General features: G+C 31.6%; 1 protein-coding gene across 1 annotated transcript; it reads right to left on the bottom strand.

The window, feature by feature from the left end:
• Window positions 1-921: 921 nt before the first annotated feature.
• Window positions 922-21,946, bottom strand: LOC149908591 (uncharacterized). Its single transcript, XM_090102318.1, has 6 exons — window positions 21,823-21,946; window positions 7,571-7,701; window positions 5,659-5,773; window positions 4,361-4,559; window positions 2,999-3,161; window positions 922-1,819 (listed from the first exon to the last, which is right to left on the bottom strand). Exons 1-6 carry the CDS (start codon window positions 21,827-21,829, stop codon window positions 1,709-1,711), a joined length of 726 nt encoding a protein of 241 aa, XP_089958444.1. The 5' UTR covers window positions 21,830-21,946; the 3' UTR covers window positions 922-1,708.

Genomic DNA, 21,946 nt, shown 5'->3' with positions numbered 1-21,946 from the left:
TAATCTCAAAACTAGATAGCAAAAGAATTTGCTACATTTTCTCTCCAGAATCTTCCACCGTCGGGAATTATAATAAAGTTATACTGAGAGCTAAAATAATAAAGCTTTATGCAGTATTAGTATCGAAAGAAGAAAATGTACATTTTGCTTTCTTTGTTACGCATCAAGCCAATTTTATATTCTATTAAAATATATTCTCTATGAATATTTCGACCTCATTTAATCGAAGACTTGAGAGATCTTTAATGCTAATTTTGCTTTTAGCGAAATGAGCAAAGAAAAATGCATTTTTAAATTTCATTAAGAATTTCGATGGTCGGTAATTATTAATAAGAGTTCACTTAACGTAAAGAATATTCGTCTACCCTTTTACTAGCACAGATACATTGATCGAAAGAAAGTATACTTATGAATATTTGTATTATTTTATTGTCTTTTTAATATTACATTTCGAAGCTTGAAATCATTATATATTCCACTTCATAATGAATACACCTGAGATTCTATCGCATAGCATTCCTCATTAATGAGTCATGAATTCACATTTCGGTCGTAAAATCTGTCGTAGAAAAACCATCTGATACAGCCGTATACTATTGCACAATAAAAGTCTTAGGTGAAGAAGTAGAAAGTTAATTATTTAGTATACTTAAAACAACCATTATATACTTAAAACAAATCATAATAGGAAGAGGTCTTGTATTATTTTTGAAATTCTATGAAAACATTAACTTACACTTGCAACTCTCATTCTTTGTGAAATCTGAAGGATTACTAGAAGAATGAAACGACGCAGCGCACTTAATGCAGTTCATAATTGTACAGAATTAAACTCTTCTAATGGAGATGTCGACAGCTTTGCAATAATAACGATAGAAAAGATCAAGGAACAACTCAAACTCCATCTAATATCTTTTAACTGTTTATTTACTGTCTTTCAAGACCGAGTAAATATTGGTGGCCGAGTTAATAGCATTTCAAAGAATGTGCCTCGAAATAAGCTTGCGATAAATTTAACATTTTATTTACATCCGCATAAAGTATTTACATTTATTTACATTAGGAACTTTCGTAAAATTAAGTGGTAATTATGGAATAAGCAATTTATTTTACAACATACAAAACTGCTTCTGAAATCTTTGAATACAATGATGAAATTTATTAAGATGAATGCAATTCAATTTGAGTATTTCTGTAAGGTATATAAAAGATCTTAAAAGATATACAAATTATATTCCGTAAAATTTTGTTATAGGTAAGTACATCAGAATTAAAAACACTTATCAAAATATTTTCACAAGTTCTTCAATAATAATTCTGTGATTAATACAATAAAACATCTTAAAAATAACTTTGGTAAAGAGATCCCTTCTGAGGAAGCTAAATTTGCCTTATTTGTATTGACTAAAAAAACTTTTGCTTTCTGTAGATAAAAAATATTTAAGAAATTGTATAAGTTAAAATTTTACACCAAAAGTTGTTCCTTTATACAACACATGTATTTTGAAGCTATACCTTATCAAATAACTGACCTTTAACATATTCTATCAGATTCACAGTAAACTTTTCTCAATTTCAATACAAGTCTTTCCGATTTTATTTCTTTATCATCTTAAACGAGTTTACATTGATTATAAAAAGCTGCCTTATGGAGATAAAAATTACGCATTAACTGTACACTTTTCTACACTTAAGCGGTATTTCTGCATCAAGTAGGCGGTTCTGGCGGCTGTGGCTCTTTCTCCTTGTTGAGGGGACTGGTGTCAGGAGCGGTTTCGCCACTGTTCCCACTGTTTATGGCTATCGACGTTAAGGGAACCTGTAGAAATAATTTTAAATATATTAAAGTGCATATCTATTAAAATAAAAGCCTAGATTTTGGAATTAATTAAAGAAAACTGTTTATATTTTTGACTTTACCGTCGTCGTATTAATCTATTCCATTAAATTTCTGAGTTAGTAAGATTCCTTTTATTTTTATCTCAAAGTCAAACCCGTTAAGAGTTTCACCCTTCTGAAAATACTATAAATAGACAAGATAGAGCTTTATATTATTAGAATGAACATTTTCGTACATGTCTGAATTTTATTTCTTGATTTATGTGGAAATAACATCAACATATTTATATTATTTCAGAGTTTTCAACTCAGATTATTTTACAAGATTTTTATATTTACATTTTTAAACAATATTCCTAAAACAACCTAAGTTCTTGTATATTCTTATTTTTTTGTAAGTAACTCTTCTTTACGCGCGAGACAATACAAGGATGAATACCCATAACCAGAGTCAAAGTATAATGAATCTAATTAATTTCCAAGAAATATATTCACGTACTCCATATACGCCCATTAGTAATTATGTTCCCTGATAGGCATAATCTTATTAGCATGATGATCACGTGCGATGTGAATTAATTAATGTACTTTCACCTTGGGCGTCTCTAGGGCGTGGATATGTAGATTTATTACTAAACTGGTAATGGCCATTTGTGGATGGAACTTTTTGTTAGGGGCTATTGACTCGAGTGAATTGAAATTGAAAGAGTCTATAGACCGTATAAGTTCGGTTTATAGGTTCTGTTTGCGAAGTGAGAAGTACTAAATATAAGGCAGTAATTAATGAAAACTCTGACTACTTTAAAAGTGGTGAATTAATTTTAAAGATCCTTTATCGAACTAAAGCTATACTTAAGTTTTGCTTTGTTTGTTATTTTAATGAAAATGAAAAAATACAAACGAAAAATTATTTATTTCAGCAGAAACACAATAACAATATCTACAAATTTAAAATATAAAAAAAAAGCTGTAGCTTATTACACATTATAAGTAGGTATTAACTGTGTTTAAAATGAATGAAAAGGAACCAATCAAAACAATGAATTCTGTTACTACCTACGAAATACAAGAAAACCTAGATGAAAAGAGACAAGAGATATCAAAGTCTTTACGTGATATTAAACAACATCAAAATGTCTATAGACAAAAAGCTACATACCATAGACACAGCGGTACAAGTCTGTCCATCATTTTGCCGTGGTGGGGACAACGCGGCATCGAACCTCAGATCCAGGTGCACCATGTAGACTGCTGTGGCCAACGTTGTTATAGAGAAAGTCAACTGGGCAACTGCTACACCTATACATGTTCTTGTGCCGCACCTGTATTGAAATATTTTTCTATAGAGAATTAAGAATTATTAAGAAGAGAACGTAAACACAGCGCGTTTTAACACGCCTACTTAAGCTGTATGTTTGTATGTATCCAACTTGTTTAGACTGCATTTTGACCCACTTTAAACGGACAGATTTAATTCAAACTTTGAACACTTATCAAGGCCGATCCTTGATAAGTGACAATACAATAATTTTATGAGTTTCTCTTGTTAATGAGTATTTTTTTTTCGTTTTTGAAACGATTTCTGCTATTGATTTTTAAATAATCTCGCGTCTTCCGCCTATACGGAGCGACGCCTGGCCACTAGGCCACCCGATGTTATTCTATTCTTTAAAAATATATTAATAACCCTTTGAATGTCATAAATCTAAAATATCAGATTAAACTTCTTTATTTTATTGCTTTACAGAACTCAGTTACCTCAACTATTGAAAATGCCAATAGCTCGTTATCTTGCTATAGAAGATCGGTTGGGCATAAGGGGATAAAGAAAAGCAGATTATTATTTTATTACCCAGTTATAGCTGGTACAAATTATTCTTTTATTCGAAGTTGTATAAACTAGAATGTTCAAAATAACTACAAATAACGTATCTCGCTTGCTTGCATGCATTTAGTCCGAGTTGTATACGAATAAAAATTTGAAACGAAAAACGAGGTATTTGAAATGTACTGTGAAAGGAAATTGGAAACCACACTCAATAGCGCGGACAACTGTTTCAATAACCGGCTCTGACGATTCTTTTTGCATTTTATTTGGAAATAACTGGGAATTGTTTTTGTAGAATGTTTCGTCCACAACTGGATAAGTACGAAAATAGGAAATAGGATTTGCTTTTGCCTGTTTGTGTTTTTTTGTATTTAATTTTATTTAAAAACATTGTATTTAAAAATTGGTATGCTGTTGTATTTAAGATCTCAATACGAATTTCTATATCAATATCTTGCAGAATACTAACTATTACCTACTATGTTCGAATTTTTACCTGTAAGATGAGTAAGGCGAGAAAATTTTAAGTTAGTAGCCAAGTAGGTAAGTCACATTATAATTTTTAAGGTGAGGTAGCAACTAGCACAGACAATATAAAATAAGCTAGAAACAATAACTAACTTCCAATTCTTGTTCGCGTATGAATATGAAATCTGTTAACTTAGTTTCTTGTAAAAAATCTTATCAACTTACCCAAGATTCATCAGCGATCGTATACAAAACGTGAACATGGCTACATGAGCGCCTGTAGCAGCTATCCAGAGTATTGTCAAGGGAACAGCAGCGCATGGTGAAGGACCCAGGACCCTCCAGGGTGACCCCCAGGATCTTGATGATTGAGTTCGAGCAGAGACCCAGCCTCCGAAGCCTCGGCTGTAGTACACTGATAGTGCTGTGAAATGAAATCTTTGGTATCATGTGGCCCTAGTGAGATTTAGGGCATATTGATTCTTTGATCAATTTTCTTTAGGAGTGAGTCTTCTTTATAACTTTTTTGTGAAAATCAACCAGAAATAGAATCCTGTACCAATTAGAAAGAAAAGTGTCACAATTCGTTTTACAAAATCATCTTTTTAGAAAGCTTATTTATAAACCAAAAGCTCTTTAAAAATAAGTCTAGTTGAAGAGAATAAAAATACATATTTTTAGATATTATTGTAATAAAATTATTGAATATTTAAAAGGTTTAAGTTTTAATGAGGCCCATTATGTTACTACTGAACTTATAAGATAAACTTTTGGTTCAAAATTGTATCATTTAATACATATAAATCAGTTCAGTTTAAATAGAACTTATTATTCTACAAATATTTAAGAAATTATATTCGAATTTAAATGAGTTAGAGAACTGACAAAAAATATAAAATTTATGAATATAGAAAATAATTGCAAAACAGTCGACTTATTTCTTTTAGACTAAAGTTATCATTTATAAGTTGAAAAGCATAAAGTTTAATGGACAGAAGTTATGATCGAGATATTTTCGCTTTTACTAGGAAATCTACTTATGAGCACTATTTCAAAACTATTTTACGACACTTCGTTCCAGACACAAACGTTGAAGTGAGTAATAATTCGGTTGGTTCATAATAAAATTTATTTCATACTTTAAGCAAGTTTATTTTTATTTTACATTTTAAGTTCTTCTTTCAAGTAAAATATAACGTTCTATACATACTGGAGTTTTATAGCTTATTTTTACTTTTAATATCTACTTATAATAACAGACCCTACCTATATAAAAATGTAAGAAGACATGAAAACTTATACTTATACTTTGGAATTTTATTATTTTTCTCTCTCATAAACTCATATAATTTATCCCTAACAAAAACGACGTTTCAACGCGACTAAATACATTTTTACTTCGAAAAAATTCAATTCATAACATTAGCATGTCGCGGTCGGTGGTACGAAGTCATAAAGTGTTTCCTAATCAAAAAGTGCACAAACTAGCCAGGGCTAAATAACTTCAAATAATTCTGAATTACCAGCAGCAAGCACTGTGATTGCACCAGCAGGTACACCGAGCCCCAGGACTGGTCGTTGCTTCTCCTCTAACCAGCCGACAGCACCGACTACCAGACCTCCTATACCGCACACAATCTGTATGGAAAATGGTTTTGATTGGTAGATAAAGTTTAAAAAAAGTAAACTACTTAAAGTACTTAAATGAAATTGTACTTGCTCACAATAGATATTTATGTTCTACTGTGTAAGACGTAAGTTCTAAGAGGTTGTCGAAAATATAGGGTAAAACAGATCATTTTCTTGGTAAACTGTCTCCTTGGAAATAATGTAATAATATTAAATAATAAAGCTTTTAATTATTACAATAAAATATAAGCACAAGGGATAGAACAAGTAAAAACAAGACATAATTCTAATCATCCCAAAATACATATTTTTTATAACCTCAAGTTGTTGAAAAGCAAGTGTTGTAAAATTTTATCATATTTACGAGCTCTGTCAAATAAATTATTAATATTTCATCGTCATCTACATAAACCTGTGTGTAAACCAATATGAATAATAAATAATGCTCTTAAGCTTTTGTTGGCAAGCATTCAAATGTTTTGTGTGAAATATATTGGTAGAAAAATGAAATGTTTCGTCTGGTATTAAGGATTGACTATAAAATATTATAATTTTGCATTGAGATAATATTAATAGGAGACGACACCGCCTACATCACTTATGTTCCACTCAACATACGTCATGTGACGTATGTTGAGCGGTATTTTTTAATGGTTTTAAAGTGAAACGCATCAAACATACCTTCGTGTGTGTTATGATATTGCACAAATAATACAAATAATACGGAAAAGTGCAAAGGAATAACTTTCATCGTTAAGTACCTAACTAAATAATAATTTTTAAAACTTAGTTAGAGCAAAAAAATGGCGCACAGATTTTGTTCGTGGTGTCTCCTCCATACGTAGTAATATTATCTCAATGTAATTTTGGAATTATTTAAAAATGGAATTTGCTTTATGAATCTAAATGTCTTCATGTCTTGGTCGTTTTATCGTTTTTATGATTATTATGGTTAGAGCGATTTGTTTTTAAAATATTTTATCTTCTTCAAAAGTTAATTGCTCAATTTAAATTTAAGATATCTTCTAGTCTTAAATTGCTTGTAATTACTACTTAAATTAACGATTACAATTGTCTTTACCAAGTTCATGGCCTAGTAAATCGTGTTGAAAATAAATACAAATAAAATCATTTATTTTATTCTATTTTGGTACAGAAGTTAAATTGTTAGACGAAAAGCATAAAACGAATGTTCAGTTTTATATTTTTGTGCAAATAATTGATAATTGGATTAGCCTCGGTTTAATTTTTTGCTACATCGCTTTTTCGTGTTTACGTTATTTTATTGAAACAAAATAATGATAATATTATGTACTCAGAATTGTTTAATTTAGCACTTGTCTTATGAATTTATGAAAATAAAATGAATTTTATGTACAATTATTGACTTCACCTAGAGTCTAGACTTTAGTCAACCAATTAAAATAAATAAATAAAATAAACATTGACACATAGGAGCTTATTTTACTTAATTGGCGCGTCCATTTTTTTATGTAAAGGAAGTGCTCATATAAATAAATAAAGACTTTATAATAACATTAAGTTTCCTTGTAAAATGTAGAGTATCCATAATTAATACAGACATATAAAATACTAGCTTTCCGCCCGCGGCTTCGCCCGCGTTTTCAGAGAAAACCCCGCATAGTTCCCTTTCCCGTGGGATTTCCGGGATAAAACCTATCCTATCTCTCAAGTTGGATCGAACTGCACATGGTGTGCGAATTTTATTATAATCGGTTAAGTGGTTTAGGAGTCCATTGAGGACAAACATTGTGACACGAGATTTATATATATTATTAAGATTACCTGTAACACCCGCACCCTTAAAGCAATAGCGAAAGGATAGAGTTCCCCCATACACTCCTCCCCCCTGGACACGCCGCTCACAGCGCTGCAAACCGACTGCTTTCTGGACCACATTGCTGATGCGTGAAGTACTGCATTAATGGGTTTTGTTATTAAGATTATTTGGATTAAATTGTTGTGAGATTAAATGTAATTCGAATGTCTACGTTTTTATTTAAAAAGTTAATGTATAAATATTATGGTATTTTCTACCACGTTTAATTAAAAATACAAAAAAATGTTTTGCAATCATTAACAAGCAAAAGATGAACTGTTTGTCTAAAGGATCACAAAAAATAATCAAGAAAACTAGTGGTTTCCAAGCGTAGAATTATAAAAAAAGCTATTATTATAATCTTATATATAAAAATGAATCGCAAAATGTGTTGGTAAGCGCATAACTCGAGAACGGCTGAACCGATTTCGATAATTCTTTTTTTTATTATATTCCTTGAAGTACGAGGATGGTTCTTATGTAGAGAAAACGTAAACATGTACCACGGGCGAAGCCGGGGCGGACCACTAGTTAAAAATAAATGTATAATGTGATGAAAATAAATTTTATTTTAATAAAGGTAAAGGAACAGAAAAATGCACTGTTTCAGAATCGGTTTACAGAACTATTGTTGAAAGTTTAGAATTGTAACAAACAACCAGTCAAATTAAAAACATTATTAAGTAAAAGACTTGAGAACTTTACATTCCCATTTAAATTCTATTCCAGCGCGTTTATAGAATAGCAAGAATGCTTTGAAAGTTTCCGAGTAGTTTTATTAACTCGAACATGATGTTTTGAATGTGCTTATTGCATTCTTCGTTATTTCTTGAAATAGTTGCGTTACCTATTAAGACTACTTAGAAGAAGATAAAGAGAATAATTGCGTAGATTGATAAAGTTATGTCAATTGTACTTTACTCGTATTCTCTAGTATTTAAAATATTAGAAATGATAAATTATTTTGAACAAATTTATCAAAAACAAAAACAAAGAGAATAACATATGTATAGTTTCTACTAAAGTTTATTTTCAATCTCATTAAATTGAGCTTGTTATAATCAGAAACACTAATTGACATAAGTTATTCAAAACCAAAGATGTCGTTTAATTGTTCCATTACTTATAAGTGCAAGTCCACACTGCGAGCCTAGCGCGGTTGCGACGGCGGGCGCGAAATATCAAACGTATGAAACGCGCCTTTGCGTCCACATTGAAATGACTATGGCGGAAGCCTAGTGCGACGGTAATGAGCGAGCCAGCGCGCGTAGTTTTCAAACTCTCCTATCCGCGCGTTCTGGCCACACTACGGGCCTAGTCAGCAAGCGACCCAATGCGCGGACGGCGGGGGTATCAAACCAGTTCGGTCTTGTCGCTCGACTTCTTATATTAATTATTATATCCTTTATTGTTTTTCATAAAATAGCATAAATACTTAACTGTTGAAGTGAAACTTCTTTATTTATAAGTGCGATTCAATCTAAAACACTTATAAACACCACAGTAATTTTGTAGGGTATAATCTCAATTCTTCATATAAGATTCACCCGTTATTCCTCTGTTTTATTTATTTCGTGTACAACTTCTATAATGATCTCATCTCAAAATCGGACTGTCCAGTAAAAATAGCAAATCGTCCAAAGTTTGCAACACCCGAAAAACGTCGAACCGCTACTTGAGCTCGCGCGTCGGTGTGGCCACCGCGAGCGCCCGCTCGTCGCGCCCGCCTAGGCCGCCGCCACCGCGCATTCAGTGTGGACGCACACTAAGAGCTTACACTGTTGTGTTTGTTAAATTAGCATAAGGTTGTTAGTAAAATCAACAATAGTAAAATCGAAAATGATCTCTTGCGATATTGATGTATAGTTTGCGAGCAATTCTTATCTATAGGATTAGGGGTAAAAGGGAAGTTGAACCATATTTTCGTATATATATGTATTTGATAAGGGTCATAGGGGTAATTATCCACACTCACACTTATTCCATGTGTTTCTACATGGATAGCAATGGGTTTCGGATAAGCAAATGTTAGTGTTAAAATGTCTGGACAATACTACAAATGAATAAAAGTTTATTGGACCGTCTTTCAGGATTAATTATTGGTTTGTTATTTTGTAATGTTGGTGCGAATCAATAAATTTAAATGCATTTTTTCTACTTTTATGTATGTGTTTCCACAAAGGAGCTTTAATTTAGCAGGTAGAGCGTGTTCTTTTTGGTTTATACAAAGAAGCTTTTCGATCAAAAATGACATTCAATTCAATGAATTCATAATTTCGATGAAAATACTGCATAAGCTATTAGCGATATACTATTGAATATTTGCTATAAAAACTACACGCATGCAATATACAGTAAAAACTGAAAAATGATAACTTTCAAAGTTACTTAAAAGTAATCATTTCGTGAGCTTCCTACATTTTAAGCAGCCAAAGTCAACACCTGCCAGAATATCTTTAATAATAATTGAAACGATAAATTATATTTTTCACATTTTGACTCTTATAAATAATTCATAACACGAATCTTTGAATAAAGTCTACATTATTATGTCTATGAAAAATTTGTATAACAAACGCTCGATAATTCTTATCTCAAATGAGTTTGATAACGCCTCATCGATATTCTACTTCAGTTCGAAGCTCGATCATATTTTGTTGAACAAATAAAATCAATATGTATTCAATGGACGTGGTTGTTGTACTGAATCGAATCAACGTTAGGACTCAGGTACTTAAGTTATAGTATGTTTGCGTGTTGGTTTAAAGAGCTTTCAAATTAAATTTTTTTTTGGTGCTATCTATTTATTTACATAACTTTTATTGTTTCATAAAAGTTATGTAATTTAATTGTTTTATACCTATTCAAGTAATTTGGATTTTTGTTGGCATACCGATACTACTTTAAAGGTAGGTAGTGCATATTATGTCTAAGCCATTGCACCTGTTTCCATCAAATATAGTTTTTAATCTTGACAAAAAAGGATTTATTCATATAAAAAACAGTATGAAGCTGCTAAAACAAAAAAGGTTTACGATTTCCTTTACTTTATATGTTTTTCTGCTACTTCATTCTCAACAAATGTCTTCAACCATTGTTATTATACTATACACTGACCTCCATCGTTTGTGTACACAATTATTCAATAAAACAAACATACCAACTATATTATGCATATTTAATTGTAGGTAATAGGAATAGGTTTACTTTATTATTAGTTTAATTTGGAACTTAATGAAGGGAAACGGTGCGTTAAATAATAAATACCACGGAGGAATAACGTAAACGTATATTTTAATATTAAATCATTCCAATTAAGTAGATGCTTACTACAAATTTTATGACATAATATTCAAAGACCGTAAACGTCTCTTAATTATAGTAATAAAATTACTCGTTTAATACTCAGCGCGAAATTAATGATATCGCCTAACTTATAAGCTGGGGTTGTATGAGATTAAGGTATGAAAGCTTAGGGTAGTTACACACTGCCTTGTTATAATCTACGTTATTATTATGAAGAGGAAAGATTTTATTGTGTCCTTGTTTATTTGAAATGAGTAGGTTTTAAAACTACTGGTAACGATAAAACTTTTTATTTTTAGTTATTTTTTCCCAATTTAAAAAGCTTTTATCCACTAAAAGACATTACCTGCTTTATTTTTTTACATTCGATGTTTGTTTATTATAATAATATGTATTTACTATTTTGTCATTGTCTCTGAATAATGAATATCGTTATTTATAGAAATCAGAAACAGAAATGCAGAAACTCATAAAAAAATATTCATGGACTTTATTAACAATGAAAAAACCATTTTAAGTTTTTTATCACATGTATTTTTTATCCAAATTATATTTACGCCTTCACTCATAAACTGAATAAAACGAACTTAAATATTCCACTGCGGCGCCGATCTTTTGTGGTAACCTTACTTAGAACCTTTTACAAAAATGTTTGTCATTAAAATAATTACAGCGACGTTCCAACCCTACAATTAAAACAGAACTAATTCATGTTATTTTTAAATACAAGGTAGCGTATGCAACTTATACATAGTAACTATTTAGTAATGTTCTCAAACTAAAATAGACTTATTTCATTGTTAATAAGAGTTATTTTTAAACGACTAGTCACTAGATTATAAAGAAAAACCGACACAAAAGCTCTACAGTACTTGAAACTTCAAAGATCTAAGCATCTTTATGCTTGTTGATAGTGTTTTTTACTTTATAAACAAGCTTACCGCTCGAGGCTTCGCCTGGTTTTTCTGAAACCTAATAAATTATATACCTACTAAACTCTTCCTCTTGAATCACTCTATCTATTAAAAACAACCGTATCAAAATCCGTTGCGTAGTTTTAAAGATTTAAGCATACAAAGGGACATAGGGACAGAAAGCGACTTTGTTTTATACATGACCACACATGACATAGTTATAAACGCTATTGATATAATAATCAGCATGCGGCATCGCATCCCTACAACTTATAAATTTTCCTTCCACAAACAACGTTATACATATTATATTATACGTATATTGTATATACCTACGTATTGTGTGACACAACATTTAACGAGTGTTATGTTTTCGTAACATCTCTACATATTTATATTTAGTTGTAGTTGATTTTGGTCATAACAAAAATAAGTAGTGCGTAAACATTGTTACTAGCGGTCCGCCCCGGCTTCGTCCGTGGTACTTGTTTACGTTTTCTCTCCATAAACACGATCCTCGTACTTCAAGGAACATTATAAAAAAATAACGAAATCAGTTCAGCCATTTCGAGTTTTTTTAACACATTTAGCTTTTCATTTTTATTATAAATACATGTAGGTACTTATATATACTAATGTTCATCCACGTATTACACAAGGGTATATCGAATAAAAATATTATGAAAACTACAAAATCAGAATATCATATGAAGATGTCAATGAAATAAATTAATATTATTTACATACGTAAGATCTATGTAATATTCTACATTATAATTAAGCTGGAAACTGAAAAATAAATACAATAATGCATAGTTTAGACTAAAATTTATTTCATCGCCAATCACATGGTATATTCGTATAGGAGCTACCAACGTTGACAAGTGAGCATTTTAGTATAGTTGGTTCTTTGATATACTGTTCCTCTTGCTATTTCGGTTAGAGTCCGGGCTGTCTGGCTGGTCGCAGTGGTTGCGTTTTTTAGTGCGCATCTCTTCTGCACAGGATAATTTCCTTAATTTAAAGTCATTTTTTAACGCGTAATTTTTAATATTTTATCTTTAGATAGATCCATTAGACATAATTTTTTTATTGCAAGACGTTTTTTTCGTTGTTAAATAGGTGCCAGACGCAATTTTTTATTTCGTTTTTATAAAAAATTCAAATTATTTTAGAATGTCTGTAAATTTCATATTATGTTCTTCAAACATAATATATTCTAAAATTAATTAGCCAGACGCTAATTCGATTGTTAAGTATTAAATAATGTGTATAAATAAAAAAAAGTAATGAAGCATGCAGCTCATCAGCTAGTGTATTTTAACTATGCGACAGGAAATAATTGCAAGAATACAATATTATTTACACTTGTTCTTATAAATAAAAGCTTAAATGAAAAAAAATAAACATAAAAGTGAAAAATAAATTAAAGTTACCATACATTGAAAAGAATGGAATAAAAACTTTATCAATGAAGGTTAAACAATTACATTGTTAAATTTAAAAAGCCATCTTCATAATCATCATCATCATCATCTTTCCTCACACTGTCAGAATTATTTATGTTATCGTCTAAGGAGTTGTTATTGTTTTCCAATATTCCATCATCTGTAAACAACTAGAAAGTTTGTTTCAATATTATTGATGTACACACGTACACACACACAACACACACACACCACACCACACACGACACACACACGTGAACACACACACACACGCATGTTTAAGTTTGTATTGAATTTAACTAAAGTAGTTAGCATGAATTTATATAGGTAGGTATACTAGCGGTCCGCCCCGGCTTCGCCCGTGGTACCTACATGTATAAACTATCCTATCTCTCAAGTTGAATCGAACTGCACATGGTGTGCGAATTTTATTATAATCGGTTAAGTGGTTTAGGAGTCCATTGAGGACAAACATTATGACACGAGATTTATGTATATATATTAAGAATTAAGATTAATGAATTAATATTGTTATCATCATCACTACATAGTAGGTATAAAAAAAAGTCGCTTTCTCTGTCCCTATGTCTCTTTAAATCTTTGAAACTACGCAACGGATTTCGATGTGGTTTTTTTAAATAGATAGAGTGATTCAATTGGGAGGTTTATATGTATAATAACATCCATTAAATAGTGGAGAAGTACCTACTGTTATTTTTGAGGTTTCTAATGTGATTACGTAAATAATTACAATTTTTCCACTTACAGTGCAAACGGAGGCACCCTACGAGTTTTATCAAAATAATGTACTAACTACATTGAAAAGGTCTATAGAAAAGTCCGTGATGGTATATGTCTATCTCTTATGGATAACCCACAATAACTTTTTTTATCATTTACTTTTTACGACAAATAATGGCTAATTTTCGAAGCGATTTTAACCAATACAGCATTAATCCTTAACCAATTAAAGACCTTGAATACATTGTTCATTTAATATAGATCTATAGGGCCTTTTACACATGGATTTCAGTGAATATTTTCGAAGATATTACAGATTTAAAAATTGCGGGACGTAGCGTTTGCGGCGGTACCAGCCGGCCGCCCGGCTATATCTACACTAATATTATAAAGAGGAAAGCTTTGTTTGTTTGTTTGTTTGATTGTAATGAATAGGCTCATAAACTACTGGACCGATTTTAAAAATTCTTTCACCATTCGAAAGCTATATTATCCACGAGTAACATAGGCTAGGTTTTATCCCGGAAATCCCACGGGAACGGGAACTATGCGGGTTTTTCTTTGAAAACGCGGGCGAAGCCCGTAAATGTACCAATGGAAGGTACTTGTTCCCACAACACAGGGAATCCTAGAGTAGGAACAATTCAATTTCTATGCATCTTAGGTATATTTTCGAAAAAAAGAAGTTATTTTTTATTGTTATTTAATTTTCGCGGCCGACCCTTTCTATCTCTCTTGCACTTTAAACTATCTCTCCATATACACAATCATCAAATTGTTATACTTACCTACTTTCACTACGTTTTTATTTGTACATATTTAATACTTAACAATCGAATTAGCGTCTGGCTAATTAATTTTAGATTATATTATGTTTGAAGAACATAATATGAAATTTACAGACATTCTAAAATAATTTGAATTTTTTATAAAAACGAAATTAAAAATTGCGTCTGGCACCTATTTAACAACGGAAAAAACGTCTTGCAATAAAAAAATTATGATTGATGGATCTATCTAAAGGCAAAAGTTTAAAAATTACGCGTTAAAAAATGACTTTAAATTAAGGATAATTTCCTGTGCAGATAAGATGCGCACTACTGAACGCAACCACTCCGGCCAGCCAGACTGCGCGGACTCTAACCGAAATAGCTAGAGGAACAATATATCAAAAAACCAGCTATACTAAAATGACTTCTTTTTCAACGTTAATAGCTCCCGTACCATATAACAAAGTCCCTATGTCCCTACGTATGCTTAGATCTTTAAAACTACGCAACGGATTTTGATGCGGTTTTTTTAATAGTTAGAATGATTCAAGAGGAAGGTTTTAGTATATTATTTATTAGGTTTTAGACGATGCGGGCGAAGCCACGGGCGGAAAGCTAGTATATTATATATTGAAGGAAAAAAGATAATGATGGGAAAGCATGATGAATTAATATAAAAAAATAATGTTCCGTTTTTATATTATGAGCCAGTTTCATATTTTACTAGCGGTCCGCCCCGGCTTCGTCCGTGGTACAGAATATTTACGTTTTTCTCTACATAAGAACCATCCTCGTACTTCAAGGAATATAATAAAAAAAGCATTATCGAAATCGGTTCAGCCGTTCTCGAGTTATGCGCTTACCAACACATTTTGCGATTCATTTTTATATATTTTATGTAGGTATTTTAATTAGAAAATAATATGCTAAAATAAATATCAAACATTTCCAGTTTTAATTCAAATATTGTTTCCAAATATACCTAATAGCTAAAGAACATATTGTTTAATGATAATTATTTCTAAACACATACTCGTAATATCAACACGTTTATTAGTAATTAATATTATCAAATTATAGACAAGATATTTAATTACTAATTAATTAGTTACATGTTCTTCATTATCTTACGTCAGACAATACAAATAGACCGGGAGATACTGACACAAAAATTCGAGTCATTTGTAACAGGATGGCGGTTCTACAGGGGTCTTAGTACGCAATGACAAAAAGAAAAACGATGGCGTGAACGCTGGTACCGGCGGCTTAGTCGCGTGGGCGTTAGTCGAACTCGTCGGAAAATAGCGAAAGTCAAACGATTTGTAACAGTATGGCACTTATTTTTCCTGTAAGTTTGAGGATCAACAAATATAAATACAAAATTTCAAAGATCTATGTGTTGGAAATCTTCACTTATATAAATTAATAATAAATTAAGTTTTCAAGTATGACAGCACTTTTTCCCCCTACTAGAAGTATGGCAAATATATTATTGGTCACATTTTATCAAATACTCTCCAAAAATCCAAATGCAATACTGGTACAAAAAGTTTGGCGAAATAAAAATTTTTTGCAGATTTTCGGCGGTATGGCGACCATTTGGAATCGTCCGAAAAGTATGGCATGGCGATTTTCGTAAATGGCTGCACGACGATAGTTACCTGTGCAAAAGTTAGCCTGGTACAAATGGTTGAATGATTGTTTTATTTAAATCAACACATTCGCGTCGGTATGGCGGGCTTTTAGTCACACCGGAAAAGTATGGCATGACACTACCGCCTACTACTTTTTTATGGGCTATCGGTAAATTCTAAAATTTTTGTGTTACAAATCGTTTGACTTTCGCTATTTTTCCGACGAGTTCGACAAACGCCCACGCGACTAAGCCACCGGTACCAGCGTTCACACCATAATTTTTCTTTTTGTCATTGCGTACTAAGACCCCTGTAGAACCGCCATCCTTGTTACAAATGACTCGAAATTTTGTGTCAGTATCTCCCGGTCTAAAACGAAACTACTCGTAAAAGCACCTCTACATCTAGACATTACAATTTTACAATTTTCATGTCACAATGATTTTTACGAAACTTCTGCGAAACTTGACCTACATTATTCTAGGAATAGATTATTCTGGGAATAATTAAAATAGTTAATATTCAGAAAATAAAAATAACTTCAAAGCTCCTTTAAATAATTCAATACTTATAACAATTCAATACTTTTTGCGTTGTCATAAAGTCGGTTCTCGCCGCAGCATTATCTATGTTTTTCACCGCAAAGCACATTTGCAATTAAATAATTCGTTTTAACCGGATTTGCGGGTTTTGTGGCAATTGCAGTTGTTATAAATGAAAAGCGACATACTATTAAATAACTGCATATAATGAAAATATTATTATTAGACGTTAAAAAATATACGTTACAAAATGTTGGGTTAAATATACTGTATAAATCGCGTTTAAAATCCGTTAAAAAATCTTTAATATCTAAAAGATACTAAGCCATAGAAAATAATATGATTTATGTATCTTTAAAATTGACTACAGCAAGACTTTTAGAGACGTTAGTAATTTATGATCTATTTTCAAGGATAATGGTTAAAATAATGTATGAAAGTCATTAATCTGTCTGTATTGTTGAATTTATATCGTGAGATGAATTTATCGTAGATTTCACTTATATACATTTGAATAACACTTCTTATTAATCTGTTGTGTGTCTCTTATAATTTTAAAACAAGTAAGTAAGTAAGTGAAGTCCCATGTCCCCTAGTGGGTTAAGGGGCAGATGCATTATACATCTGTTTCACTGATCGATTTTATTTAGGGAAAAGTAGGTGTAGGCCTTCTGTGTCCTGCCCGACCGAGACATTTTTTTTTCTTCATCTCCACCGGGAATCGAACCCAGGACCCCTCGGTTGTACGTACACGCGTTAACCACTCTACCAAGGAGGTAAATTTTAACAGGTAGTGCGTTACAAAGCAAAAACAGAACTCTTAATTTGACAAGGATTATGTTTCATATTTCTTTATTTTTCAGGACAATTTTCACACACGGCACGATCTATATACTAAGCTTTCGCTTGTGTTGTGCAAACCAGAAGGCTGATGAACATACATAATATATAATCATCTTATCTTCTTATATATGAAAATGAATCGCAAAATGTGTTGGTAAGCGCATAACTCGAGAACGGCTGAACCGATTTCGATAATTCTTTTTTTATTATATTCCTTGAAGTACGAGTATTGTTCTTATGTTGAGAAAACGTAAACATGTACCACGGGCGCTAGTTTTAAATAAATACTTATATAGATAACACCCAGCCACAGAGCAAACATCTATGTTCATCACACAAATATTTGCCCCGGGTGGGAATGGAACCCACGACCTCTGGCTTGGAAGCCAGGGCCACTAACTACCAACTGAGCCAACCGATAGATTGTGGTTTAGATATCGAACAAGTATTTGTTAAGGTAGATTATTTTGTAGGACATGCATTGCTTTTAATACCTTTGTGAATCAAAATAAAACTTTAAAAGCACTCTTCAGTAAACGTGTTAGTCGGTTTCTTTCATCTTTTTCCACTTCAGAAAATCGCATTAAGCATAGCAGCCTTTCGCAGCAGAATATCGGATAGAATTTATTAGAAGAATAAACCAGCATATTATGTATCATATACCTGTATAAGTTGTTGTTAAGACGTGCGTGAATAAAATGATGGAATTATGAAGATGTTGAAAATGTACAAATATTTTCCATGAAATGAAAAACTTGTTTATTATTGATAATTTGTATTTTATACTAAGACTAGCATTCCGCCCGCAGCTGCGCCCGCTTTCTCGAAAACCTAATAAATTATACACTAAAACGTTCATCGAGAATAATTCTATTAAAAAAAACTGGATCAAAATTCGTTGCGTAGTTTTAAGGATTTAAGCATACATAGGAACATAGGGACATAAAAAAGCGACTTTGTTTTATATTATGTAGTATTACAGCTAGGGATGTAACGATACATGATTTTGCCGATACGATACCGATACCGATATTTGTAGTAATGTATCGGCGATACCGATACCGATACCGATATCGATGGCTTGGTAGAAAAATAAATAGTGAATTATGCATAAAAAGTTACCAACATTTAACAGAGACAACTGTTAATCGTATTCTTTTAAATAAAAATGCCAAATCAAAAAACAACAAAACCATTTATTTTAGTATTATTATTTTACAAAGTCAGTTAAACTTTAAGTAATACACATACAATCAGTACCTAATCAAAGGTTACTATTGGTAGAGTTTTTTCAGAAAACAAAGTGCGCACGCACGGGCGGCCTCCCGCATCGTTCATTGGGCGCGGGTTTTTGAATTTTTTGATATCAAAAAAATTGGTTGTTTGTAAAGTAGGTTTACGATCGAGATGTTTACGTGATAACATAATGCAGTGGCAGCGCTCGAGATGAAACGGGAGATCGGTCCGTCTCTCTCTCTTTATACCTGCGATCGCGCTCGTGAGGTTTTGGTGTGACACAAGTTTATGAACATGTCACCCGACTAAAACGATTTTAAAAACGTTATCACGTTAAAAATTAAAAAAATTCAAAATTATATATTTCTTTCCTTTACATAAACAAATTTGTGATTGGAACACTCCTAGTAAGCAAATAAAATGCTTGTGTCAGGAGGTTCCGCTCTTCCTTAACACTATTACAGAAACAGAAATAAAACAATATGAATGAATACAATGCAAAAACATAAAAGAAAAGAAAGAATTTAATAAAAAAAATATCGGTATCGGTTGATTTATTATCGGCGATACCGATATATCGGCTTGCCGATTATATCGGCCGATATATCGGTATCGGTATCGGTATCGTTACATCCCTAATTACAGCCTAATATTGGTTTCATCAAATGCTTATTTAGTTTGTATAAGTTTACTTCAACATGTGTGCTCGCTATGGATTACCAGAATATTTGTATTGTAGTCTAGATTGTTTAGGTCCTTAACAATTTAGTCTATTACTAAACTAAACTTTAGGGTCACGTGTGTGACCGCTAACTAGGTATATTAGCTATCATGTTTAAGACGATATTATGTTTCTCTTAGAATAATACTGTCTATATATTATAATAACTAGTAATAACTAGTAATTCAATAAAAACGTCGTTATACCTAGTCCTAGACTTAAGTGCTAGCTTAAGTAATACTAGCTTTCCGCCCGCGGCTTCGCCCGCTTTGTCTAAAACATAATAAATTATATACTAAAACCTTCCTGTTGAATCACTCTATCTATTAAAAAAAACCGCATCAAAATCCGTTGCGTAGTTTTAAAGATTTAAGCATACATAGGGACATAGGGACAGAGAAAGCGACTTTGTTTTATACTATGTAGTGATGTTCTACTATATAAATTTTCAAGTAGTCTCTACATTTTACTTTGAATTATAATATGTGATAGAAAAGATTCTAAAACTATCTATATTGCCTGACCCTTGTGGCTAAAATGTCGACTTAAAAAAACCATAACTAGAAGCTTTTTGTAAAAGCAAAGCTCTAGAATTAAAATATCTTAACCGCTTTGAATATGTATAATAAACCGTGAATAAACCTAAAGTCATAACTATTGCGTATCAGATTATTATAGCGTATGAAAATCATGTGGTGAAAGCTGCGGTATAATTTTAGCTCCAGCATAAACAAGCCAATTAAAATGATAATATAAGGATGGAGTTGTTGTTTGAAAGGAAACGTATGTTTTGATTAAATATTAGCAAATGCCTATTTTAGTGTGTAGTGAAGGAAAATTAAAGATTTTTATATTTCTCTGCATTTTATTTTTGTTTAAAATAAAAATAAATATTGAAAAGGTACATTTATGAGGGATGGATGGTTTATTTCAGCTACTTTCATAGCATTATGTCCTATGGAATTCTACTGTGGGGCAGGGCTGCAGATATAGAAACTATATTTATCTTACAGAAAAGAGCCATTCGCTCTATATATAATTTACGTGCTCGGGACTCACTAAGAGATCATTTTAAGAATACTGGTATCCTTACTGTACCATCACAGTATATATTTAATAATATTTTGCATGTACACAAAAGCTCTGACTTACACACAAGAGTAGGAGATAGACACGATTATGGCACAAGGAACAAGAATAGAATTGAAATGCCATTTTTCCGATTAGCTAAAGTTAAAAATTCATTTATGGGTCAAGGTATACGCTTATACAATAGAATTCCTCACAATATTAAAGAGTTTAGTAGTTCTAAATTTAAAACTTACATAAAAAATGTACTAGTTCAGAGAGCGTACTACAGTATTCAGGAATATATGGACGATAGAGACCCATGGAGGGTTGTTGCGTAAACACCACAGGACAGTTCTTTGGCATATTATGTAGTTAGGTAGATATAAGTTACATATTATGTAAATTTATTGACATTATTTAAAAGAGCAACTATGGAGTTTCTTGCCGATTCTTCTCCATAGATACTGCTTTCCGAATCGGTGGTAAATGTTAAAAATACTATGTAATGACGATTCGAAAGTGCTACTAAATAGTAGTCTAATTGAATAAATGAATGTTTGAGTTTGAGTTTGAGTTTGAGTTTGATGGTCAACTATTGATACAGGGTTCCCTTTTCTGAATATATCATTCAGTATTAAGGATGGGATTGTTTTTAATTTTTTAGTAAACTTAGGTACCTACATCTCTACAATTATTTAAAATAAAAATCTAGCAATTTTTATCGCTCAGGAAAAATAATGTTTGATACTGAAGTTATATTCTGATAGGTACACTAAATGATATAGTATCTACAACTATCAAATTTAAAATGAGACAATTAAATTTTACTAATTTGGACACACGTTTATAAATTAAAGCAACGAACTTTTATAGCCAATCAGGTTGTTAATGTAACTTAACAAACTTGTAATTAAAGTTTGATTGCTCCCAACGTGATAAATATCGCACGTTAGATGTAAAAGTCGGAAATAAAATACTAATAACTTCCTCACCGGGCATTAGATATTCAATCCAAAGGTTCACATCACACTAACAGCCATATATTATTTTTTCATACAATATTATCACTTTATCGTAAATGTAAATACTGAAAGTTTTGGGGATAAAATACGTGCG

This window comes from Colias eurytheme, chromosome 5 (assembly GCF_061535395.1).
Source record: "Colias eurytheme isolate Ceu_HAF_F1 chromosome 5, ilColEury1 Martin Lab GWU primary, whole genome shotgun sequence".
NCBI classification, from domain to species: domain Eukaryota; kingdom Metazoa; phylum Arthropoda; class Insecta; order Lepidoptera; family Pieridae; genus Colias; species Colias eurytheme.
Note: the sequence above shows the minus strand (reverse complement) of the source record. Positions and strands in the feature narration are given on the sequence as shown.

Bases quoted from the DNA above. Each gene is read 5' to 3' on its own strand.
- LOC149908591 (XM_090102318.1), bottom strand. The intron at 4,560-5,658 runs GTAATTCAGAAT...TTCATTTCACAG, and splicing joins AATCACAGTGCTTGCTGCTG to CACTATCAGTGTACTACAGC. The intron at 1,820-2,998 runs GTATGTAGCTTT...TTATTTCTACAG, and splicing joins CTTGTACCGCTGTGTCTATG to GTTCCCTTAACGTCGATAGC.